Genomic DNA, 25,261 nt, shown 5'->3' with positions numbered 1-25,261 from the left:
TGCTGATGCCTGGGTTCCACTCCAGATCAGTTAAGTCAGAATGTGCAGGCCACTCCCTAGCAGTGGGAACAGAGGAGACAGAGAGGCCCCAGGGATGGCCCTCAGCCTCATTCCTGTAGGCACGTCACGAAGGACGACGTTTCCCTGCCTGTTGACAGAGTAACAGCAATTCCAAGTTGTCTGCACTTCAGGGGCCCAATCATAGTTCTTCAAGAAAGCACATCGCTTTGCAAAAGTGATGCTGTTCTAGGTATAAACCTGAATCTGTTTTAAATAATCTAGAAAATGAATGTATTGCTGGAAAATATCAGTGCTATTTTTAGTCTACCCAGTGTGTGTCACTCCCCACAATCCCACCCCTGCTACTGAGGACCAGGGTTGGTGATGTAATGTCAGTAGATAGGGGGAAAAGCCACTGGAGATTCCTTTGGCAAGTGGGTACGAGGGGGATTGTCTCGATGGTGGTGGCAGTCAAACCCGCTGTTCTCACTATCTCCACCATTGCTTTTACATTTATATGATACATGTTAATGTTACACTTTTCTGACTTATTTTATAGGCTACTATGCTGATAATTGGAAAGACTATTTAAGGGAGCGGGATCCTCCTATGACTAAAGCGTTCTTTGACACAGCTGAGGAGAAACCCTTCTGCAGTGAGTGGTGAATGTGCTTGCTTGCTGTTGCCCAACTCTTTTATTTTGGAATGGCTGAGTCTCAGCTTCCTGGCTACTTCTTGGCAAATGAAGGCCATGGTGAAGCATGGACTTTGGAGTTGGAAGGACCTAGGTTGAATCCTGACTCTCCTACATAATAGCTGTGTGACCAAGACATTTAACCTCTCTGAGTCTCAATGTCCTGCTTGGTAAAAGGGGGATAATCATGCCTATCTTCGGGTTATAAGGATTAAAATCTCAACAAATCATAGTTGTTAGCATCACTGGACGGCCATTCTAATCACTAAGATCTTCCAGAAATTTGCTTGAGCCCCAAGAGACGTGAAATTGTGGTTAGGAAAAATCAGGTGTCAGCCACATGTATGGGTCAGTTCCAGCTCCAAAACAAAAACAATGACCTTCTAAGGACATTGAGAGGTTGGGTATTCAAGATGGGAGCTAAATAGGGCAGCAGATGATCAGATGCCCCGGGAAGCAAGTAGGAATTTTCCTGGGCAGATGTACATCTTACAATCTTATCCCTCTTTTCACTTTTCTTGGGAGCAACCCTTATAAAAGAGGTTGCAGATCACCAGGTTTCCCTCCTCCTTTGGAGCCATGAGTGGCAGCCCAGGGTTTGGTGTCTGCCCAATCCAAATGGGGCAAGCCCCTGAGTACTAATGGGCCATGAAATGGCAACCCCATGGCTGACCTTATTCCCTAGTGGGACTGTCATTTCCCTGAGCCTCTTTCCCCTTCTCTGCAAGTCTGACCAAGAGATAGCAAATCTCACTATCATGGTGGGATCCCCATCTTCCCAGAGCATCCTTGACCTTAGGGAGCAGAGAGTAGGGAGGAAGAATAGTTCTCTGGATACGTTATGTGCTCTCGTTTATTCAGTAGGAATTAATGGATATCCACAGGTATTACTGCTGGGATTACAAAGAGGAATAACCATCCCTTCCTAGTTATCATTGTTGTATATTTTAGCTTTTTTAAAAACCCATAAGACATTATACAGGCAATATTTGTATAGATGTACACATATGTTTACCACTTTTTGGTTATCATTTTTCTTGCATTTTGTAAATAAAGTGTGTTAACTAATGATGAGAGAATACCAGAGCACGATAAGAACTCTGAGAGAGACCTGACTTAGTCTGAGGGTCAGTGAAGGCCTTCTGGAGGGAGTGCATTCAGCTGGAACCTGAAGGATGAATTGGCAAAGGGGGCAAAGTAAGAGTGTCCAAGTTGGGGAAAGGCCCAGAAGCAAGAGAGAGCATGGCAGTGCAGGTGGTGTGGCATGACTGGGGAAGAGATGAGGGAGGCTGGGTAGGCTGGTGGACATGGCCCAGATTGAGGAAGACCTTGTCAGCTGTGGAGGGTCTCTACATGGCCCCCTATTTGGTTTATTCTCAAGTGGTCAGGGATTGAAGTGAACCAATCATACTTGGCAGTAGGCCATGAGATTTCAGTCGATAAGGTGGAAACACTGATCCAAGAGTGACGCCTACACATGGCAACTGCATACCACTGAGTTCTGCCATCACTCAGGCCATCGTTACCAAAGAGAATAGAAAAAAATGTTAGAAAATTCTGCCCTGGATCTTTGCAGAAAAACTAGAGGAAGAGAAAAGGAGACTCAGTTATTAGGGAGGTTGGGTTTTTACGAATTGAACCTTCAGGAAAGCAGTTGGTAATATTCTTCTCTTACCATGTTCTCTCCCTGTTTTGTAGTATATCATTACTTTGTGGATATTATAACTTGGAACAAGAACATAAGAAGAGGATCCATTACAATCAAATTGAGAGACAAAGCTGGAAACACCACAGAATCCAAAATCAATCAGTAAGTTGGGCTGGGATTCTTTGCAGCTTGCTATTTCCTTTTTTGCTCAGAGAAATTAAATCCCAAACATATCTACTTTTAAATTATATGTCTGTATGCATCTTTGTCCTATAAAATATATAAAGGGATATATTGCTTAGTTACTTCTTGTGGCTCTTGATCTTTCAGGCTCTTTACAAATGGAATTGGTACAGGAATTTTTTCCCTTCTTCCTTCTTTCTTTCCTTCCCTCCCTCCCTTCCTCCTTTCCTCCCTCCCTTCCTTCCTTCCTTCCTTCTTTCTCCCTCCCCCTCTCCCTCCTTTCCTCTCTCCTCCTTCCTTCCTTTGCATAAACATTTAATTTCAAAAGTCACCCCTGCTAGCTATAAATGATTTAAACAGTAAAGAAGTATGTAACATAAAAGCACAAACCTTGCCCCATCCCAACAATCCCATGCCCAAAGGCACCCACTCACATACACACGTTTCTATTCTTTTCTGAGCTCATAATATACATATATACATAAAAACATATATATACTTCTGAAACTCAGAAAATCTAATTTGCAATAGAAAACTGGAAACACCCTAAAAATCCAATGATGGGGAAATTGTTAGTTCCCATATAATAAAATAGTATTCAAACATTGAAGTTATTTATAAAACATATTAAATGAAATGCTTATAATGTAACTAAGTGAAAAAATGCAGGATATAAAATTATATAAAGTATAAAATTAGCTCAACACTGTAAAAATAATGAAAAAGAAACATGCCAAAATATGTTAGATTGCCCCTTGGGTGGTAGGAATATGAGCGCTTTTTAAAGTTTCTCTTTACTTTTCAATTTGCTGTGCTGTTGTATATATATAGTTTTAAAATAACGAGTAATTTTTTTCATCTGTTACTTTTATAATCAGGAAAAAGGGAAAAATACCCCAAACCCTTTAGTGTAAGCAAAGGGATTGAGGCTCCTTTCATTCATTTACTTAGGAGGTGTTTCCTGGGTCCTATTATCTACTAGACACTTGGGTTGTCTCTTGGCCTTATCCATAGAGTACCACGTAGATTGTCATCTGAAACTGGCAATCGCCTTATGGGCTCACTGTGTAGATAAATAGGGAAGGTGTGGGTGTGGGGTTTGGAAGTGACTTTTTTTTTTTTGGCTACACCGCACGGCTTGTGGGATCTTAGTTCCCTGATCAGGGATTGAACCTGGGCCCTCAGCAGTGAAAGTGCAGAGTCCTAACCACTGGACCGCCAGGGAATTCCCTGGAAGTGACTTTTTAAAATGCATCCTTGGATCATAATAATAACAGCCTTTGTTTATTGAACCAAGCACATTACAGACATTGGTTAATGTAATTCTCACTAAAATCCTGTGAAGTGGTATTACCATCCCTATTTTTTTTTTAATTTATTTATTTTATTTATTTTTATTTGTGGCTGTGTTGTGTTTTTGTTGCGGTGCGTGGGCTTCTCATTGTGGTGGCTTCTCTTGTTGTGGAGCACGGGCTGTAGGCGCGTGGGCTCAGTAGTTGTGGCTCACGGGCTTCAGTAGTTGTGGCTCTCAGGCACTAGAGCACAGGCTCAGTAGTTGTGGTGCCCGGGCTTAGTTGCTCTGCAGCATGTGGGATCTTCCCGGACCAAGGCTTGAACCCGTGTCCCCTGCATTGGCAGGCGAATTCTTATCTACTGCGCCACCAGGGAAGCTCCTATCATCCGTATTTTATAAATGAGGAAACTGAGGCTCACAGAGGTCAAGCGGTTTGGCCAATATCACACTCCCTTCAGCGCCGATGTCCCCAAACCCATAGTGGGGCAGCATTTTCAGGGAGGGAACCACTAAGGGGCCACATCTTGAGAAACCAGCCTCAGGTAGTTTATAGGCATCAATGAGGAAGGTGGGCAGAGACCTCATCTGGAGAGTCTAAGAAACAGCAGGGGAGATTGTGCAGTTATATGAGGAGCACTCACTCAGCAAAATTTGGGTATTTGTGCCAATAATTGGTTACATATTTGCTTTACCTATGTCTTAGAAATTTGAATTTCATATAGTGAATTTCTCCCAAGTAGGAATTCCTAAAGTTGGAGGCTTGTTTCTTGATTAAGATAGAGACCTTAACATCTTTATTTTAGTCATGTTTAGTCATTCCCATTTTAGTCATGTTTGTGAAAAAGTCATCACCGATCAGAGAATATATGGGAGAAAAGGAAATAGTTGTTCTATTTCGTGATAAGATTATGGATACTTTTCTCTTTTCTGCCAGGTAAACTTTAACATTTTAGTATTTAGTATTTTTATGATTTAAGAAAATGGAAATAATAATATTAGAATATGTACCCTGAGCTTATTCAGTCTTACCAGTCTATGGGTTACAAATGAAGTCACATTCAAGGATATTATCTGCCTGTTGACTCTCCCTGTATATGTGTTTTAGATATATATATATTTTTTAACCTTAAAAAAATTGAGATATAATTCACATACCATAAAATTCACCTGTTTAAAGTTTATAACTCAGGGGTTTTTAGTATATTTACAAAATGTGAAACCATCAATACTATCTAATTTCAGAACATTTTCGTCATCTCAAAAAGAAATCCCATACTTATTAGTAGTAATTCCCCATTCCTCCCTCCTGTCCAGCCCCTGCCAACCACTAATTTGCTTTCTGTCTCTATAGATGTACCTATTCTGGGCATGTCATATAAATGGAATCATACAATATGTGGTCTTTGTGTCTGGCTTTCTTTAAAATTTTTATTTATTTATTTATTTTTGGCTGTGTTGGGTCTTCATTGCTGCACACGGGCTTTCTCTAGTTGCAGCGAGCAGGGGCTACTCTTCATTGAGGTGTGCGGGCTTCTCATTGTCGTGGCTTCTCTTGTTGCGGAGCACGGGCTCTAGGCACGTGGGCTTCAGTAGTTGTGGCATGTGGGCTCAGTAGTTGTGGCTCACAGGCTCTAGAGCGCAGGCTCAGTAGTTGTGGCACACGGGCTTAGTTGCTCTGCAGCATGTGGGATCTTCCTGGACCAGGGATCAAACCTGTGTCCCCTGCATTGGCAGGTGGATTCTTAACCACTGCACCACCAGGGAAGCCCTTGTGTCTGGCTTTTTTTTTGATTTGCATGTTTTCAAGATTCATCCATGTGTAGCATTCATCAGTACTTCGTTCCTTTTTATGGCTGAATAATATTCCACCGTATGAATATTCTACATTGTATTTTGATCCACTGACCTCTGGCCCAGATGCACCACTGTGCTCACACATACCACATTTTAAATACCCATTCACCAGTTGATGGATATTTGGGTTTTTTCCACTTTTTGGCTATTATGAATAATGCTACTATGAACATATATACGTACACGTTTTTGTGTGGACATATGCTTTCATTTCTCTTGGGTATATACCTAGGAGTGGAATTTCTGGATCATAGAGGACTTTGTGTTTAACCTTTTTAAGGAACTCCCTGCCAAGCTGTTTTCCAAAAGGACTGCACCATTTTACATTCCCTCCAGCGATGTATGAGAGTTCCAGTTTCTTCACATCCTTGCCAACACTGTTATTGTCAGTCTTTAAAAGTTTTTTTTTCTTTTTAATCATGATAAAGAATCATATGATTAAAAAACCCCATAAAATTTACCATCTTAATCATGTTTAAGTGTAAGTTCATTAGTAAGTATATTCACATTGTTGTGGAACAGCTCCCCAGAACTTTTTCATCTTGCAAAATCTGAAACTCTATATCTATTAAATAACAATTCCCATTTCCCCCACCCCCTATTCCCTAGCAACCACTATTCTACTGTTTTTATGAATTTGACTACTTTAGATACATCATATGAGTAGAATCATACAGTATTTGTCTTTTTGTGATTGGCTTATTTCACCTAGCATAATGTCCTCAAGTTTTGTCCATGTTATAGCATGTGACAGGATTTCTTTCCTTTTTAAGACTGAATAATATTCCATTGTATGTATATATCACATTTTGATTATCCATTCATACATGTCTGTCTTTTGTTACAGTCATTCTTGTGGGCATTACATGATATCTCACTGTGGTTTTGATTTGTAATTTCCTAATGATTAATGATGCTGAGTATCTTTCATGTGCTTGTAGACCACTTGTAGAGCTTTTTGGAGAAATGTCTATTCAGATCCCTTAGCCATTTCTTTTCCTTTTAAACAGACTTTATTTTTTAGAACAGTTTTAAGTTCACAGCAAAATTGAGCAGAAAGTACACAACTTTCCCACATACTCCCTGCCCCACATAGGCACAACCTCCTTCAGTACCAAAATCTGGTACCAGAGTAGTACATTAGTTACAACTGAAGAATCTACATTGATATGTCATTATTACCCTAAGTCCGTAGTTTACATTAGGGTTCACTGTTGGTGTTGTGCATTATCTGAGTTTTGTCAAATGTATAATGACATATGTCTACCATTATAGGATCACGGAGTAGTTTCACTGCCCTAAAAATCTGTGCTCCCTCCCTATTCAAATCTATTCATCCCTCCTTCCCCCCAACCCCTGGCAACCACTGATTTTTTTTTTTACTGTTTTCATAGTTTTGCCTTTTCCAGAATGTCATGTAATTGGAATCATACAGTATGTAACCTTTTCAGATTGGCTTCTTTCACTTAGTAATATAAGCATTTAGAGTTCCTCCTTTTCTTTTCTTTTTTTTTTAATGGCTTGACAGCTCATTTTCTTTTAGCACTAAATAATATTCCATTGTCTGATGTATCACAGTTTATTTATCCATTCACCTACAAAAGACATCTTGGTTGCTTCCAAGTCTTGGCAGTTTTTTTTTTTTTTTATTTTTAATTATTATTTTTATTTTTGGCTGTGTTGGGTCTTCGTTTCTGTGCGAGGGCTTTCTCTAGTTGTGGCAGGCGGGGGCCACTCTTCATCGCGGTTCGCGGGCCTCTCACTATCGCGGCCTCTCTTGTTGCGGAGCACAGGCTCCAGACACGCAGGCTCAGTAGTTGTGGCTCACGGGCCTAATTGCTCCACGGCATGTGGGGTCTTCCCAGACCAGGGCTCGAACCCGTGTCCCCTGCATTGGCAGGCAGATTCTCAACCACTGCGCCACCAGGGAAGCCCCTCCTGGCAGTTTTGAATAAAGCTGTTATAGACATCTGGGTGCAGGTTTTTGTGTGCCTTACCCATTTTTAAACTAAGCTAATTAACTTTTTATTGTTGAGTTGCAAGAGTTCTGTGTATATTCTGGATACAAGTCCTTTATAGTTTTAGGTCTCACATTTAGGTCTTTGATCCATTTGGAGTTAATTTTTGCATGTGATGTGAGGTAGGGGGCTTCTACTTCATTCCTTTGCCTGTGAACATCCAGTTGTCACAGCATCATTTATTGAAACAATTCTTCTTTCTCCATGAATTGTCTTGAGACCCTTGTCGAAATCAATTGACCAGGAACGCCCAGGTGGTCCAGTGGTGAGGACTCTGTGCTCTCACTGCCGAGGGCCCAGGTTCAATCCCTGGTCGGGGAACTAAGATCCCACAAACCGTGCAGCATGGTCAAAAAAAAATTTCCATCCACCATAAATGTAAGAGTTTACTTCTGGACTCTCAATCTATTCCATTGATTGATATATCTTATCTTTATGCAAGTACCACATTGTCTTGTAGCTTAGTGTAGCATTACTGTAGCTTTATAACAAATTTTGAAATCAGGAAGTATAAATCTCCCAACTTTGGTATTTTTCAGAACTCTTTTGCTATTCTGGGTCTCTTGAATTTCCATATACATTTGAGGATCAGTTTGTCAATTTCTGTGGAAAAACAGAAGAGGCAGCTGGGACTTTGAGAGGGGTTGTCTTGAATCTGCAAATCAATTTGGGGAGTATTGCTGTATTAACAATAGTAAGTCTTCCAATCCATGAACATGGACATGGTATCTTTCATTTATTTAGGTCTTAGTTAACTTCTTTCAGTGATGTTTTATAGTTTTCTGTGTACAAGTCTTGCACTTTTGTTAAATTTAATCCAAGTATTTTACTCTTTTTTATGTTACTGTAAATTGAATTCTTTCTATAATTTCATTTTAGATTATTCATTGATAGTGTACAGAATTACAACTGACTGATCTTGTATCCTGCAACCTTGCTAACTCATTAGAGGACTCAGTAAGATGTTCTATGTACAAGATCAGGTCATCTGCAAATAGAGATAGTTTTACTACTTTCTTTCCAATCTGAATGTCTTCCCCCCCCGCCCCCCCCCCTTTCTTGTCTAACTGACCTGGCTAGAACTTTTTTCTAAGCTGAATAGAAGCGGCAAGAGACATGCTTGTCTTGTTCCTCATCTTTGGGGGAAAACATTCAGCCTTTTTTTTTTTTTTAATATCTTTTATTTTATTACTTATTTATTTATTTTGGCTGTTTTGGGTTTTCGTTGCTGTGGGCGGGCTTTCTCTAGTTGCGACGAGCTGGGGCTACTCTTTGTTGCGGTGTGCGGGTTTCTCATTGCGTTGGCTTCTCTAGTTGCAGAGCACGGGTGCTAGGCGCGCGGGCTTCAATAGTTGTGGCACGCAGGCTCAGTAGTTGTGGCTCGCGGGTTCTAGAGCGCAGGCTCAGTAGCTGTGCCGCACGGGCTTAGTTGCTCTGCAACATGTGGGATCTTCCCGGACCAGGGCTCGAACCCGTGTCCCCCGCGTTGGCAGGCGGATTCTTAACCACTGCACCACGAGGGAAGTCCACATTCAGTCTTTTAATATTAAGTACATATTAACTTTTTTTTTTTGTAGATGCCTTTTATCAGGTTAGGGAATTTCCCTCAATTCCTAGTTCGTTGAGTATTTTTATATTGAAGGGATATTGGATTTTGTCAAATGCTTTTTCTGCATGTATTGAGATAACCATTTGTTTTTGTCCTTAATTCTATTGATATGGTATATTATAATAATTGATTTTTGCATGTTAAATCCACTTTGCATTCTGGGATAAATCCCACTTGGTTAAGGTATATAATCATTTTTATATTTTGCTGGATTTGGTTTGCTAGTTTTATTTGAGTTTTTTTGGAATTTATATTCATAAGACATATTGATTTTTAGTTTTCTTTTTGTGTGTGATGTCTGGTTTTTTTTTTTTTTTTATCGGTATATAGTTAGAATTTAATAACATTATTTTACTTTTAGCACATTTATTTTTATGGCTATCTTGTATTCATGTCAAATGGGTTATAGTTTCTAGCAGTAATACAGAGTTTCCTTTTTAAATAAATTTATAATTTTTCCAAGTGAGTTATTTTTAAGAAAATAAGTAAATAATAACACAGTTGCTCATATATATTGCAAAATCACGACACATAATGACCAAAATTTGGGAAACACTGGACCAAATGATGTCCAAGGTCCCTGCACCTGCTCTATAATCATGAACATAGAAAAAAAAAAAAAAAAGGACATGTCTCCAGAAACACAGCAGAATTCTGAGACCAACACGTCATCAGTCATTAAAATAGCCTCACCTGTATTAAAAGACCTGGCTTTTCGCAGAGCTTGCAGCAATGAATTAAATAATAAAGATCAGCTGGTTGGGACCAATTCTAATCAGGTGGGCAGTTGGCAACATCCCACACAAAGTCCTGTCAGTATTGACATGCCAGGATGGTTCAGTCATGAAGCTGCCAATGCCTCTTAATAGTCCTCTAGGAATCCATGGAACAGAGCTATGGTCGTTTAGTCAGTATAGGGCTAGAAATTGTTTCTGTGTCTTCCCTTTCCTCGGTAGGTTTTGAGTAGATACATTCATCAATCCATCAAGAAATGTGTATTAAGTGTTTACTATGCTCTCAGAACTGTTCTAGACCCCTGGGACGTGAGGGATCTGGATGAGCCATGAGTTAGAAGTCACTGTAATCAGGGACGTGAGACACTGGAACTCAGAGTCAGATTCCAAAAAGATAGATGCTGAGTTGTCTCAAATGCTCCTTCTAACAGATAAATGGAGCCTTTGAGGAATTTTCTTAAGACTTTTGAGGAAGCTTGGAGAGTCCGTAGAAAGACTCTCTGCCCCACCTTCGCTGGATTAAGGAGCGCGCATGCGTGTGATGTCTGGTTTTGATATCAGGATAATACTGGTGTCACAGAATGAGTTGAGAAGTGTTTCCTCCTCTTCTATTTCTTTTTTTGGAAGAGTTTGTGAAGAATTTGGTGTTAATTCTTCTTTAAATATTTGGTAGAGGGGCTTCCCTGGTGGCACAGTGGTTAAGAATCCACCTGCCAATGCAAGGGACATGGGTTCGAGCCCTGGCCCCGGAAGATCCCACATGCTGCAGAGCAACTAAGCCCCTGTGCCACAACTACTGAGTCTGAGCACTAGAGCCTGCGAGCCACAACTACTGAGCCCATGGGCCACAACTACTGAAGCCTGTGCACCTAGAGCCTGTGCTCCGCAACAACAGAAGGCATGACAATGAGAAGCCTGCGCACCGCAAGGAAGTCCCAACACAGCCAAAAATAAATAAATAAATAAATTTTTTAGAAAAAAGAGAAGCGTTTAAAAAAAAAAAATTTGGTAGAGGGGCTTCCCTGGTGGTGCAGTGGTTAAGAATCCACCTGCCAATGCAGGGGACATGGGTTCGAGCCCTGGTCTGGGAAGATCCTACATGCCGCGGAGCAACTAAGCCCGTGCGCCACAACTACTAAGCCTGCACTATAGAGCCCACGAGCTACAACTACTGAAGCCCGAATGCCTAGAACCCGTGCTCTGCCACAAGAGAAGCCACCATAGTGAGAAGCCCGCGCACCTCAGTGAAGAGTAGCCCCCACTCGACGCAACTAGAGAAAGCCCGCGTGCAGCAACAAAGACCCAACGCAGCCAAAATAAATAAATAAATAAATAAAAATTTAAACATATATATATTTGGTAGAATTCACCCATGAAGCCATCTTGGTCTGGGCTTTTCTTTGTAGGATTTTTTTTGTTTTTAATTGTTAATTCAATCTCTTTATTATAGGTCTGTTCAGATTTTCTATTTCTTCCTTTTAAAATTTATTTATTTTATTTATTTTATTTTTGGCTGCATTGGGTCTTCATTGCTGCGCCCGGGCTTTCTCTAGTTGTGGTGAGCGGGGGCTACTCTTCGTTGTGGTGCACAGGCTTCTCATTGCGGTGGCTTCTCTTGTTGCGGAGCATGGGCTCTAGGTGCGTGGGCTTCAGTAGTTGTGGCTTGCAGGCTCTAGAGCGCAGGCTCAGTAGTTGTGGCGCATGGGCTTCGTTACTCTGCGGCATGTGGGATCTTCTTGGACCAGGGCTTGAACCCATGTCCCCTGCATTGGCAGGCGGATTCTTAACCACTGCTCCATCAGGGAAGTCCCTGTCGTGTCTCTTTTAAAAATCCCTTTCTTGAGAGATTTTGTTCCTGTAGTTTTTATTGGTTGTTATTCAGACAGGTGAACACAAGCCTTCAGTTTGAGAGGTCCCCTCAAGCACCAGAATGGACTTTTCCTCCTCATGACAATTTTCAATTTGAAACAGCAAAACACTCTTGGGCTGCAGCATCAGGGTGATATTCTGGCTCTTCTTGAGGACATTATGGGAAGTCAGGCTGTTCCGGCCACATGTCCCCCTTCCCTAGAACAGGAGTACTCAGTGGTGGACTTCCTTTTGTTCTCTTTCCTTTTATGGGCCATTATTTTTGGGGTTGGTGCCTTAATCTTTTCCCACACCCCTAGGCAGTTTGAAATTCCACAGTGAAACCTGAGAGTGACAGTCACCGGCAAGTGCTTGCCAGGTTGCTTGAGTGTGGTAGTTCGCGCATCACATTTTTTACATGTAAGCACAAATTTGTATGCTCTTTGAGAATTCTGAGAAGTCTTTGGTAGGTTTTAATCGTTCCAATCTTTTGCATTTTTTTCTTTTTGCCGTTAGCAATCTGGGTCCCATCAGGGTCTGGTGCAGCGGGGAGGCGGCTGACTGCTCCCTGCCTGCAGAGCAGGGGTGCCCCGGGCACGCGCCTCCGCTGGGAAGGTCGCTTTGGTGGTCCCATGTCCCAGCACTCAGTCCTGCGGGCCTCCTCACTCGCACCCAGCCCGGGCAGGAGGTGCCCCTTCCCTGCAGCTGCTGCGCAGGCGCTGTGTGGAGCCGGCAGCTGCACCGCCCCACCAGCCAGGATCCGTCCTCCCGCCCGCAGCTGGCGGCCACAAAGCCTGGAACCCGCAGCTTCCCTCCACCCCCCTTACAAATGGCTTTATTATTATTATAATTATTTCACTATGTGTGGGAATTCTTTGAGGATCTGAGGAGTAGATTTCTCCAGAAAGATTTTGCGTTTGCCTGTCAAGTTCCTGGAGATACCATCAATCTGAGACCACTTTAATTTTTAAACTTGAGGTTTCTCAGACCACAAGTAGTTTGAATTTAGCTGCTGACCCATGTGAAGGGCACTCAGCCCCCTAGCTCCTCACAGGGCCAAGATTCGAGGTGGGGAATATTCTGTCACCTGAGGTGGTAGAAGGTTGTTTACTTCAAATTCATGTTTAGTTCACTCTTCCCCCAGAGTTCTATTCAACTCCCGACCTTCAGGGGTCCATAGACTTGTTTCATGTCCTACTGCACTGCAAGGCCATGAAAACTGAAGCTCAAGGTTACAAAGTTTCAAAAAGACCAACAAAAGGTGATTTCAGGATTCCTATCTATTTGGATTTCTGCTTTCACGTATTTTGAGGGTTTCTCAGTATTCTTTCCTTTCTTCTTAGTTCAGTGCAATTTAAAAGGTTTTCAGTTTTGTTTTTTGTTGTTTGTAATTGTATCCACTATTATGAATGCTTTCAGGGTATTCAGTGCACCATACTGCCAGAACTCATAGTTCACTGGCTCTCACTCTATTTATTCTTGTATGAACCCAACGCTTGGTTAGTGTCTCCCCATGTATTTCCAGACATCCTTCTAGGAGGAAGAGGGCATCTCACCTGTACTCATGGACAACCTTGATCAGCTCCCGATCTCCTTTTTCTTCTCCCGCCTTCCTAGTACCCCCATTGGGTTCTGCCATCTGCAGGTGGCATCACCTTCTCCTGGAGTCCCTGCCCTTTCCTGATTCCATAGCTGCCCTTGGAGAAGTGGGAAGGGATCCCTTTTTCCTCTTGCTACATTCTGATCAAGAGAGGACCAGGGGCTTCCCTGGTGGCGCAGTGGTTGAGAATCTGCCTGCCAATGCAGGGGACACGGGTTCGAGCCCTGGTCTGGGAAGATCCCACATGCCGCGGAGCGATTGGGCCCGGGAGCCACAACTACTGAGCCTGCGCGTCTGGAGCCTGTGCTCCGCAACAAGAGAGGCCGCGATAGTGAGAGGCCCGCACACCGCGATGAAGAGTGGCCCCTGCTTGCCGCAACTAGAGAAAGCCCTCGCACAGAAACGAAGACCCAACACAGCCATAAATAAGTAAATAAATAAATAAATAAAAAATCTAGAACGCACCTCATTAAAAAAAAAAAAAAAAAAAAAAAAGAGAGAGGACCAGAGTGGTGCTGCTTATAACCCTCTTTGGTTAAACCACTCCTTTCCTATTAGTTTTTTTTTCTCTCTCTTTATTGTGGAAAATTAAAGTTTACAGAAAAGTTGCAATAGTACTAAGAGGCTTTTCTTTTTCTGAACCATTCTACAGTAATTTCCAACATGCTGCCTCATCAACCCTAAGTATTTTAATGTGTATTTTCTACAAACAAGGATATTCTCCTACATAACTACAATTGACCATCAAAATAAGAGAAATAATATCGATACATTACTACCGTCTGATCCTGATACCCCATTCTAGTTTTACTAATTGTCCTGATAATGTCCTTTGTAGCAAAGGGATTCATTTCAGGATCACTGGCTGCATTTGGTTTTCCTGCTTCTATAGTCTTTACTTTGGAACAGTTCTTCCGCCTTTCCTCGCCTCTTTTGACTTTGACACTTTTGAAGATGACAGGTCGATTATTTTTAGCATGTCTTCAGTTTGGGTTTGCCTGATGTTTCCTCACGATTAGATTCAGATCATGCATCTTTGGCAAAGACACCACAAAGGTGACGTAATGGTTGTCTCAGTGCATCCTATTAGGAGGCTCACAATTTCGATTGTTCCATTAATGTGGATCAAGTAATTAAAGTGATTTCTGCCAAGTTTCTCCACTTTAAGGTTACTATTTTTCCCTTTGTACTTAACTAGTATTTTGTGGGTAGGTACTTTGAGACCATGTAGATAGTCCATTACTCCTCAAACTTTTACCCACTAGTTTTAATGTTTTGTGGTTGAATTATTACTCTGATGGCTGCCATATGGTGATTTTTCTAATTCAACATTTAGGAAAGGCATTTTTTTCTCATTTATTTATTCATTTATTTGTTTCATGTCCAAATATATCAATACGGACCCCCGGATTTTTATATTATATCAAGGGGGAATTATAATCAGTTACTGTCATTATTTATTTATTTTGATATTCAAATTGTCCCAAATCAGGCCAGTGCCTTTTTTTAATGCATTTTTAATTGTGGTAAAAAAAACATAAGATATACCATTTTAATCATTTTCAAGTGTACAATTCAGTAGCATTAAGTATATTCACATTATTGTGAAACAGATCTCCAGAACTTTAAAGAAAAAAATTATTTATTTATTTGGCTGCACCAGGTCTTAGTTGCGGCACGCGAGATCTTCTTTGTGGCATGCGGGATCTTTTTTTTAGTTGAGGCATGTGGGATCTAGTTCCCTGACCAGGGATCGAACCCAGGCCCCCTGCATTGGGAGTGTGGAGTCTTAACCACTGGACCACCAGGGAAGTCCCTCCAGAACTTTTTCATCTTGCAAAACTGAAACTCTATACCCATTAAGTAACAACATCCATTTCTCCCTTCCCCCACTCCCTGGCAACCACCATTCTACTTTCTATTTCTATGAATTTGACTATTTTAGATATGTCATGTAAGTGGAATCAAACAATATTTATCTTTTTGTGACTGTTTTATTTCATTTAGTGTAATGTCCTCAAGGCTCATCCATGTTGTAGCATGTGATAGGATTTCCTTTCTTTTTAAGGCTGAATAATATTCCACTGTAGGTACAAATCACATTTTTTTTTTTTTTAAAGAAATTCACGTTCTTTTATTTATTTATTTATGACTGTGTTGAGTCTTCGTTTCTGTGCGAGGGCTTTCTCTAGTTGCGGCAAGTGGGGGCCACTCTTCATCGCGGTGCGCGGGCCTCTCACCATCGCGGCCTCTCTTGTTGCGGAGCACAGGCTCCAGACGCGCAGGCTCAGTAATTGTGGCTCACGGGCCCAGTCGCTCCGCGGCATGCGGGATCTTCCCAGACCAGGGCCCGAACCCGTGTCCCCTGAATTGGCAGGCAGACTCTCAACCACTGCGCCACCAGGGAAGCCCTAAATCACATTTTTTTAATCCGTTCATCCATTGATTGACATTTGGGTTGCTTTCGCCTCTTGCCTATTGTAATAATGCTGCTATGAACGTGGGTGTGCAAATATCTTTTGGAGACCTTGCTTTCAATTCTTTTGAGTATATACTTAGAATTAGAATTGCTGGATCATGTGGTTCTATTTTAAATTTTCTGAGGCGCCTTCATACTGTTTGCCATAGTGGCGGTACCATTTTACATTCCCACCAACAGTGCACAAGGGTTCCAATTTTTCAATATCCTTGTCAACACTTGTTTTCTGTTTTTGTTTTTTTTCACAGTAGCCACCCTAATGGGTGTGATTCTATATTTTTTTGAACATCTCCATCACTCTTTGAGTGTTTCCTTACTTTGGGCACACATGTTGTTCCAGGATCACTTTGTACTTTCCCTGCCCTAGCCCTGGAATCAACCATTTCTCCAGGGAGCCCTAGTTCCATTTTGTGGAGATGGTGTTTAGAAACCAAAATCTGGGCAACCTTTTGGATTAGTTTTACTTGTGGCACTTCTGCTCTGCACAGTGAGGCTGGGGTGACAGGCACCTTCTCACCCCCATCCCAACCTCCAAACTAAGGATTCATTCCTAGAGCAATCATTTCTCCACAGCCTATTCTTGCAGCTCCCCAGAGGGATAGTACCCAGGTGAATCTCCCTAGTGGATACACCTTAGGCTCAATTTGGGATTCCAATTGTAGGAAACATCTCCACACACTTGGAAAAAAAAGTATTGGAACCTGGGATGTAGCTGTTTTAAGGTTTCTCTTGAGGGCAGAACTGAAAAAATATATGCTTAAGCACAACTTCTAAATTAGTATCTAGGGACTTCCCCGGTGGTCCAGTGGTTAAGACTCCACGCTCCCAATGCAGGGGGCCCGGGTTCGAACCCTGGTCAGGGAACTAGATCCCACATGCCACAACTAAGAGCCTGCATGCAGCAACGAAGATCCTGCATGCCGCAAGTAAGACCCAGCACAGCCAAATAAGTAAATAAATATTTAAAAATAAATTTAAAAAGAACTTATAGGGCTGCTTGCATTAAAAAAAAATAAGTTAGTATCTAGTGTGGCTAAAAAATATACCTGTGCATCTAGCAATGCAGTTTAATGGAAAGACCATAACTTTGAACTCAGCCAGAACTGGGTTTTAATCACTGCACTGCTACAGAGAAGCCCTGTGACCTGGGTGAGCTTTAGCTTTGCAAGCATCTATTTCCTTGTTTGTAAAATGAAGACAATAATACCTTGCAGAATTTTTCAGGGGATTGGAGAAATGCGTCAAGAGATGAGGATGCTGTCTGGCCTATAGTAGGCAGCGCATACCTTTCCAACGTCACAGCATCTCATCAGTCCTGGGGTCGGCAGCTTCACTTATGCAGTCCCTTGGAATCCAATGGACTTTGCCCATGAAAGTCGGCTAGTGCAGGCTATGGGGTCAAATGGCTACTTGCTGATGAGTGATTTGTAGGCTTCAAAACTGTTTTCTTTCATTGGTAATTCATATCCACTTAAAAATATATTATTTCTTCCTTCCAGTGAACCCACAACATTTCAGAAATACCACCAAGTGAGTCTGCTTGCAAGATTCAATCAAGATCTAGATAAAGTGGCAGCCATTTCCTTGGTGTTCTCTACAGGATCTGTAATAGGCCCGAGGTACAAGCTCAGGATTCTCCGAATGAAGTTAAGGTCACTTGCCCATCCAGAGAGGTGAGCTGAGGCAGCGTCTGACAAGCCCCTGTTTTCCAAAGATGTTATTGGTTCCTGTCCAATCCGCTCGGTCTTACGTTTTAACAGGACTTCATCAATCACAATGAAAGAAGTGAGGGGTTTTCCAAAACTAGACTTGATAAAAATAAGTTGCCCAGTAATCCAAGAAAAATTTACTGGTATGCACTTAAAGACAAACCGTCCAATAATCCAAAGAAACAATGTTGTTATATGCTTAGAGTTACACGATTCCTCCCTAATCACTCTACCCACGCTGCTTGCAAGCTGATAATTTGTTGTAGAAAAGAAACCCTCATATAATTTGGCAAACTGATAAAACACAGCCTTGCATTAAAAAAGGTACAGAAAATTTGGAATATTTTATTCCACTGATACAGGATACAACTACTATATCAATGTTCAATTTGATAACTGCACTGAGAATGTACTTGTTCTTAGGAAATACACACTGAAGTATTAAGGGGTAAACAACCTATTCTCAATTGGTTTCAGAAAAAATAAACTGCACGTGTGTGTGTGTGTGTGTGTGTGTGTGTGTGTAGAAAGAGAGAGAGGCAGAGACAAAGAGGGGGAGAAAGAACAAAGCTGTGATGGTATGTGTGTTTTGTGAGTAATGCCACTCCTACATATATTCCTAGTGTTCAATCTGTGGACAGAGACAGGAAGTGATGTGAGCAGTTACTACTTTATGTTTATAAATTCCTTTTTCCTGAAGGTTTAGGATACCTCAAAACAATAATACAAGTTTTTTTTTTTTCCTAAGAGGATAGTCATTACATCTTTTTTCTTTTTCTTTTTAATTGATTTATTTAATTTATTTATTTTTGGCTGCGTTGGGTCTTCGTTGCTGCACGCGGGCTTTCTCTAGTTGCGGCGAGCGGGGGCTACTCTTTGTCACAGTGCACAGGCTCCTCATTGCGGTGGCTTCTCTTGTTGAGGAGCACGGGCCCTAGGCACACAGGCTTCAGTTGTTGTAGCAGGTGGACTCAGTAGTTGTGGCTTGTGGGCTCTAGAGCACAGGCTCAGTAGTTGTGGCACACGGGCTTAGTTGCTCCGCAGCATGTGGGATCTTCCTGGACGAGGGCTCAAATCCGTGTCCCCTGCATTGGCAGGTGGATTCTTTTTTTTTAAATGTTTCTTTAATTAATTAATTTATTTATATTTATTTTTGGCTGTGTTGGGTCTTCGTTTCTGTGCAAGGGCTTTCTCCAGTTGCGGAGAGCGGGGGCCACTCTTCATCGCGGTGCGCGGGCCTCTCACCGTCGCGGCCTCTCCCGTTGCGGAGCACAGGCTCCAGACACGCAGGCTCAGTAGTTGTGGCTCACGGGCCTAGTTGCTCCGCGGCATGTGGGATCTTCCCAGACCAGGGCTCGAACCCGTGTCCCCTGCATTGGCAGGCAGATTCTTAACCACTGCGCCACCTGGGAAGCCCAGTCATTACATCTTAAAACTGGGACTTTTTAATACTTCTTTCCCTGATTATCAAAGGAATACATATTCATTTTATAAAATCTGGAAAGTACAGAAAGTGTTAGGAGGAAGAAGAAGAATACCACGGATAATGTCATTATTCAGAGGCAACCACTGTTAAAATTTTTGGTTATTTCTTTCTAATCTTCTTTCTATTTGTTTTTAAACCTAGGTGAAGTTATATGGTAAATCAAATTTTACACCCTGATTTTTTTGCAGTTGTTGATGTGGCTTTGCTTATTTACCACAAGCATTTCCCTAGAACATTAAAAATAATTGCTAAATAATTTTATATCTGAAAGAGATGATATAATTTACTAGAATGGGGTAATTTTATTATTGTACTGACAAGGATATTTCGTCTTATTTTTACAGGCCCCAACTGTGTCGGTATGATCTTGTACTGATGGAAAATGTTGAAACAGTCTTCCAACCTATTCTTTGCCCAGAGTTGCAAATGTAACTGTTGTCAGGACACCCGGGTACCAGTAACATAAAGAATGCTACAACTACAGGATTTTTAAAGCTTCACCTCGCCTTCTCCTCAAGGCATAAAAAGTACGGAATAACCAGGGGTTTTTTTGTTTTGTTTTTTTACAGTCATGTCCTGTGGATGTCATATTGCAAAATGTCAAGTGACCCTGGATTATGAAACAGTCCTGGGAAGGGAGCCCCTAAATAGGGCAAGTCGGAAATAGCCAGGCTCCTGACGGCCCAGCGTCTTGTTAGGCTGTGTCCTGGGACCTCATTTGTTCCGAACTGTCGATTCTGCTGCCTGTCACTCGGGCATTTCTGCCAATCACAGTGGCCAGCCAAGCATCTTAAAGGGAAGGACTGGCTGGAGACCTCACTTTGGACTCGACCCCATGTTCCCTGTGCCAGATCCCTCCAGGCTCTGCACAGAGAGGGAATGGCTTCCTGCCTTGTTTAAAGTGGGGCTGGTGCAGGAGGAGGTGGGGACAGACCAACAGCCAAGAAGGCAGCTGCTGGGACTAGTGGATGAGGGAAGAAGAGCAGATGAAGCAGTGGGGCAGCCTCGCTCACAGGGACAAGGGTTAGAGTGAGAGGCAGGAGAGAAAAAGCAGAGCTTGTTTTTCACTTAAGGTGAAGAAGCATCAGTTTACATGCAACCCTCATTTTAAGCAATACTTAAGAAATGTTTTGTTTTTCTTTATTACCAATGTAATCTGTAATTATTGAGGGAAATTTCAAAAATGCACAGATGCAAAATGAAAATATGCTATCCATAATCCCACCTGTTAGAGGTTAATTAATGTTAACCTGTTGGAGAGATGCTAAATAACTTGTTTTGCCAACATGTGAATTCAAAGCACTAACCGGTCTGCTCTTGGAGCACCTGAAGCTCCCAGTTTGAGGAATTCTCAGGCTTCCGTAGGAAGAGGTGTGATCCATGAATCTGAAATGACAACAGCAGCCAAGTCAAGAGGCCCTCCCAAGGGCCAAGGTCGGAGAGGTCAGAACCACTTGAGGTCAGATGCCCAGGGTGGAGACAGAGCCAAAGGGGTGGACACCACCCATCCCGCAGCTGTGGCCACTGCAGGAAGGTTCCTGGGATTCCTGAGAGTCATAGGTCCACTAACCTCCTCCCCATCCAAGTGACTGCTCTTCTACTGCTTTCTGTGTGGAGGGCCGTATTTTAAAGAAACAGACTCTCTGTTTCATGAATGATGGAACTCTGTAAATATAATCCAGTGTGGCACACTTTATTTATACCTGTATAGCAAGTCCAGAGTCTATTCCACTTAAGTGCGGGATGCCTGCAGTGAATGTCTGAACTCTGAAAGGAGAAAGGCTCAGCGACGCTCCTGCCCACTTGGACATCTTTTCAGCCTTCCTCCTTCCCACGTTTCCTCAGCAGTGGTGGATACAGAGATCCCGGTGCTGATAGGTCCTGATTTCTTTTTTAGAGTTTTATTGGTCCTGTATTTTGATTAGCACAGTCACTTCTTTGGGCTCTTTGCCTTCCTTAGTAAGCAGGGGATCAAAACAACATCAAGAAAATGCCAGGAATAGCATTTCTATCAATGTAGAAGCTCCTCAGGCCAGTGGGTATCTCTGAGCTTCTTCTCCTGCCGTCTCCTAGCACGGTGCCTGGCTCACTGGGGAGTGGGTGGGTGGGTGAACAAATAGATAAATGAAGGAGTAAAGGAAGGAAGTTTGTTGCCTGGACTGGAGGTGAATTCAATGCGTTTCATGTAACAGTGATCAGGTGAAATGAAGGCAGTTACAGGTGTGGCCACTCTCTTCTCACAATCTTTCTCCCAAGGCCCCTGGAACTTTCCTCTCTGTCTCTTGTTACCCCTGCCTCTCTTCCCTTCCTTTTGTCAGTGTATTTGTCTGAATACCCAACCCAAGATGCAATGAAACTGTAGCCTACCCTGTTCCCTCCTGTCTTCACCAGTATCTCCCACTCCATGTTTGGACCTTAGCTGGATGGTCACTTCCTCAGGGGATTCTTCCTGGCCCTCATTTCTCCACAGAGCCCACCGGACCTGTCCTTCCATAGCACTGTTTAAGCTGCGTTTTTTTTACATTTTTTTTACATTTTTTACGTTTTTTTTACATTTTTTTACATTTATGTGTATGATTATTTGATTACTGTCTGTCTGTCTTCTCCACTAGGCTGCTCTGCCAGGCAGAGGCCGTGTGCCTAGTGTGGGGCCTACAATGCAGTCTGTGCTCAGGAAATATTGATTAAATGAACACTCCCCATTATCTTGTGAGCCTTATGGAGCCATGTTCGGTTGTGAGGAAAGACCAGGCCTCCACCCCCAGCCACAGCCCATTTCCCTAGAGGTGCCCACCCTTCGCTGCCTTAGACCTCTCTCCCAGGCACCTTTGTTACTCTTGTCTCTGTTATCTCTGGAGGCCCACTGCCCACTTCCCAGGCTCCCTGGGAAAAAGAGAGTTTGGCTCTTGCTTTCACTCCTCTTCGCAACTTCCAGGTGGTCCCAATACCATCCTTCAGCAAGCCCACCTATCCTGAAGCCTAAGAGATTTTGCTCTCCCTAGCTCCTGTTTTTGCACCTCAGCTAAAACCCTCCAGGACCCTCAGGCATTCCTGGGTGACTCCAAGCCGGGCTTGCTCTTCCACGACTCCCTTCCACCACCCACTTTGTATGTGCTACCATCGCTGCTTGTATTAAGCCATATTGTAATATGTTTCCACGTCTGTATCTCCTCCAAGACTGTGAGCACCACAAGAGCAGCTGCTGCTTATTTGTCTTTGTTGCCCTGGCACTTAACACAATGCCAGGCACAAAGCAGGTGCTCAACAGATGTCTGTTGAACAGAATGGAGTGGATTTGTCCTTAGGGACTTGAGGGAGCCACCTGCATTCTGTTTTAGACATCAACACACTTATTCCCAAAACCTAAACTTAGAACCTCCCACCCTCAGACCCCTGCCCCATGTTCTCATTCCTGACAGAAATCCACTCATATTTACCCGGATTTTATTAGAGAGAGGACTTGTGGAACCCCAGGGAGAGCTGAGCCATCAGACCTCAGGAAGGGCAGGGATGGGGATGCCCTGGACCTTCAGCAATGAGAGTCCATAGGCCTTTACTAACCCTCGTGCTCTGCCACGTATCTCTCTGACTCAGCTCCGCTCCCTCCACAGGGCAGCTGTGGGTCATTGGGGTCCTTGGGACCATTGGGTCCTTGGCCACTCACTTACTATGCGGCCCAATCCCAAAGCTCAGGGAGAGGATCCGGCCCTCAGATCCTCCTCTTGGGGCAGGTGTCCATCCTGTTCCCATTGGTTGTGGTTGGAGCGGGGATGGGGAAGCAAAGCCATGTGGTCTGATCAGAGCTACTCCTTTCAATTGCTCCGTGCAGATCCAATTAAGCCAGGAAACGTGGTTGAGCCCCATGATAAAGACCCATGGGGAGTGGCTGGCTAATTTGCTCTCACTAGAGCCTCTTGGCTTTTCTTCCCTCCCACTCCCCTGAACCACTAGCCCCTACCTGCTCCCCAGTCCAGCATGTGTCCCTGGTGAGGGTTGCTGCTGTCCTTTACAGGCTGCCGGGCATGTGCTGCAAGTGAGTGGCCTCAGGGGAGGCCGTACAGCCTGCAGGCGGTACACCGGCTGGTTAGAGCTGGCTCTGCAGGTGCTGGGTTGGGGGTCAGGAGGGTTGGAGAGAGGCGGGCTGAGAGTGGGGAGCAGGGCCCCTTCCCCGAAACAGACAGGCTGAGCAGGAGGAATCAGAACAGGAGGCAAGGGGGGTAAGTCAGGGGCAGCAAGCAGGGGCTTGGGCAGTGAGCCTGTAGGCAATCAGGTTTGCATCTCCTGCAAGAGCTCTGTCAAAGGTCCCTTGTCACCTGGTGTTGGCCGAGTCCCACAACCCCTCAGGTCTCCTTGCTGGATTTTCCCATGGACTCGGACACTGTGCACTGGTTCCTTTCTAACAGTCTTTCTTGGGCCCCCAGTGCACTCTTCCCCACCACCCTATCTCTCCTCCAACATCCCTGAATGAAATCTTGTTCTCTTTCACCAGTTCCACTATTTTCTTACCGGGCTTCTGATCTCAGTCTTCTCTCTGAAAAAGGCAGTGGAGGGTAAGCGGTTAGGCTCTGCTGTTTGCTGGGGTGTGACCTCTGTCGACGGACTTCACTCTGCCTAAGTTTCCATTCTCTGGACTGTAAAGTGGGGGCTGTTAGGAGCCCCTGCCTCATGAAGGTTCTTATATAATAAATACATTCATGTGTGTAAAAGTCCTGTGGGGTGAGTCTGCCTAGACTCAGTGAATGTCAGCTGCTGTTACTTTCCCTCTCATGGTCTCCCTCAGAGCCCTTCCCTCCTCCCATTTCAACTGTCTCCTCTAGACAGATGACCTCTAAATCTGAATGTTCAACCCGAGCTCTGGATCTTCACCTGCTTGTTGAGAGGCAGTGTGGGGCAGAGCAAAGAGCGTGGGCTCGGGAGGGGCCGAGGAGGGCTCGGTCCTGCTCAGCACTCACAGCTGTGGGCTGCATCAGCCCTCCGAGTGACTCCATCTGAACACCTGCTCAGCCACTCATCCGCAAGAGGGATGAGGATACTTGCTTCTCTGGAAGCTTGGCCACGTCTGTTTCCTCTGCGACACCATCATGCTCTATGATTATAACTCTCTCCATCCTCTCCCCCAACCAAAGGCAAAGTGAAGTCCTTGAGAACAGGAGCTTTTCTTCGTGTTCTCTGCTCTGCACACTTCTAGCACAAGCTCAATATCGTTATTCACTTTCCTCCTGTACTCCTGACGTCTCAAAATCAGCATGTTCCAAACCAAACAACCAATCATTTCCTCCGTAGACCCGGTCCATTAATTTAACAAACTATTATTAAGTGCCAATAATAAGCCAAGCACAGGGCTAAGGGTTGGCATAGACATAGGATGGTGAGACCGTGTCTCATTCACAGGAGTGTCCACTGTCTCCCGAGGAGATGGATGTTGACACTGGAGCACAGTATTTGCAGTCACAGGAATACAGACACTCCACAGGCAGCCCCGAGCACAGAGAAGGCACAACCTTTCTGACTGTAGGAGCTGGAGAAGCCTTCTCAGAGGAGGTGACAACTGCCCCGGGTGTTGCTGAAAGAGTAGGGATTTTCAGGCAGAGAAGTTTCCCAGGGAAGAGTGTTGTCAGAGGCACAAACGAACACGGTGCCTACACGGTGCATGTTTAGCTGGAACGGGAGACTTGAAGGGAGAAAATGAGACTGGAAGGCTGAGAACATTTCCCCACGTTGTAAAATGGAAAATTTTACACATACACAGACATAGGGGAAATGGTATAAAATCCACCTCCAGGTGCTCATCATCCAGCTTCAGCAATTATCACTTCAATGGCCAATCCTGTTTTACTTATATCCCTACTCACTACACTCCCATCCCATTATTTTAATGCAAATCTCAGACATCGAGTCATTTCATTCATAAATACTTCAGTATTTTGAAAAGTATATCTTTTTTCATTCTTCTTACAAATGAGTCATAGTATAGTCTAACACTGCAACTTGTTTGATTTTTATCCTAGCCATCTATCTGGCTACTGTACTGTATCAGGATCCATAACGTTGTCTCCCTCTTTCAGGAAGCTACTTAGTGTTCCATTTGTGAATATACAATAACTA

General features: G+C 43.4%; 1 protein-coding gene across 3 annotated transcripts in view; it reads left to right on the top strand.

Annotated features, from left to right (window-relative positions):
- The window catches only part of LIPH (lipase H), a 48,649-nt gene extending 27,816 nt beyond the window's left edge, over positions 1 to 20,833 (top strand). For all 3 annotated transcript variants that reach the window (XM_082461531.1, XM_082461530.1, XM_082461532.1), the window contains 4 exons: positions 560 to 655; positions 2,393 to 2,504; positions 17,461 to 17,634; positions 19,501 to 20,833. In XM_082461531.1, coding sequence (XP_082317657.1) covers positions 560 to 655; positions 2,393 to 2,504; positions 17,461 to 17,634; positions 19,501 to 19,588 — 470 coding nt within the window. In that variant the 3' untranslated portion in view covers positions 19,589 to 20,833. The remainder of the gene's footprint in view (positions 1 to 559; positions 656 to 2,392; positions 2,505 to 17,460; positions 17,635 to 19,500) is intronic.
- Positions 20,834 to 25,261: the final 4,428 nt, after the last annotated feature.

Source organism: Balaenoptera physalus, assembly GCF_965194825.1.
Source record: "Balaenoptera physalus genome assembly, chromosome: 4".
Classification (NCBI taxonomy): Eukaryota; Metazoa; Chordata; class Mammalia; order Artiodactyla; family Balaenopteridae; genus Balaenoptera; species Balaenoptera physalus.
This window is presented reverse-complemented; position numbering and strand designations above follow the sequence as displayed.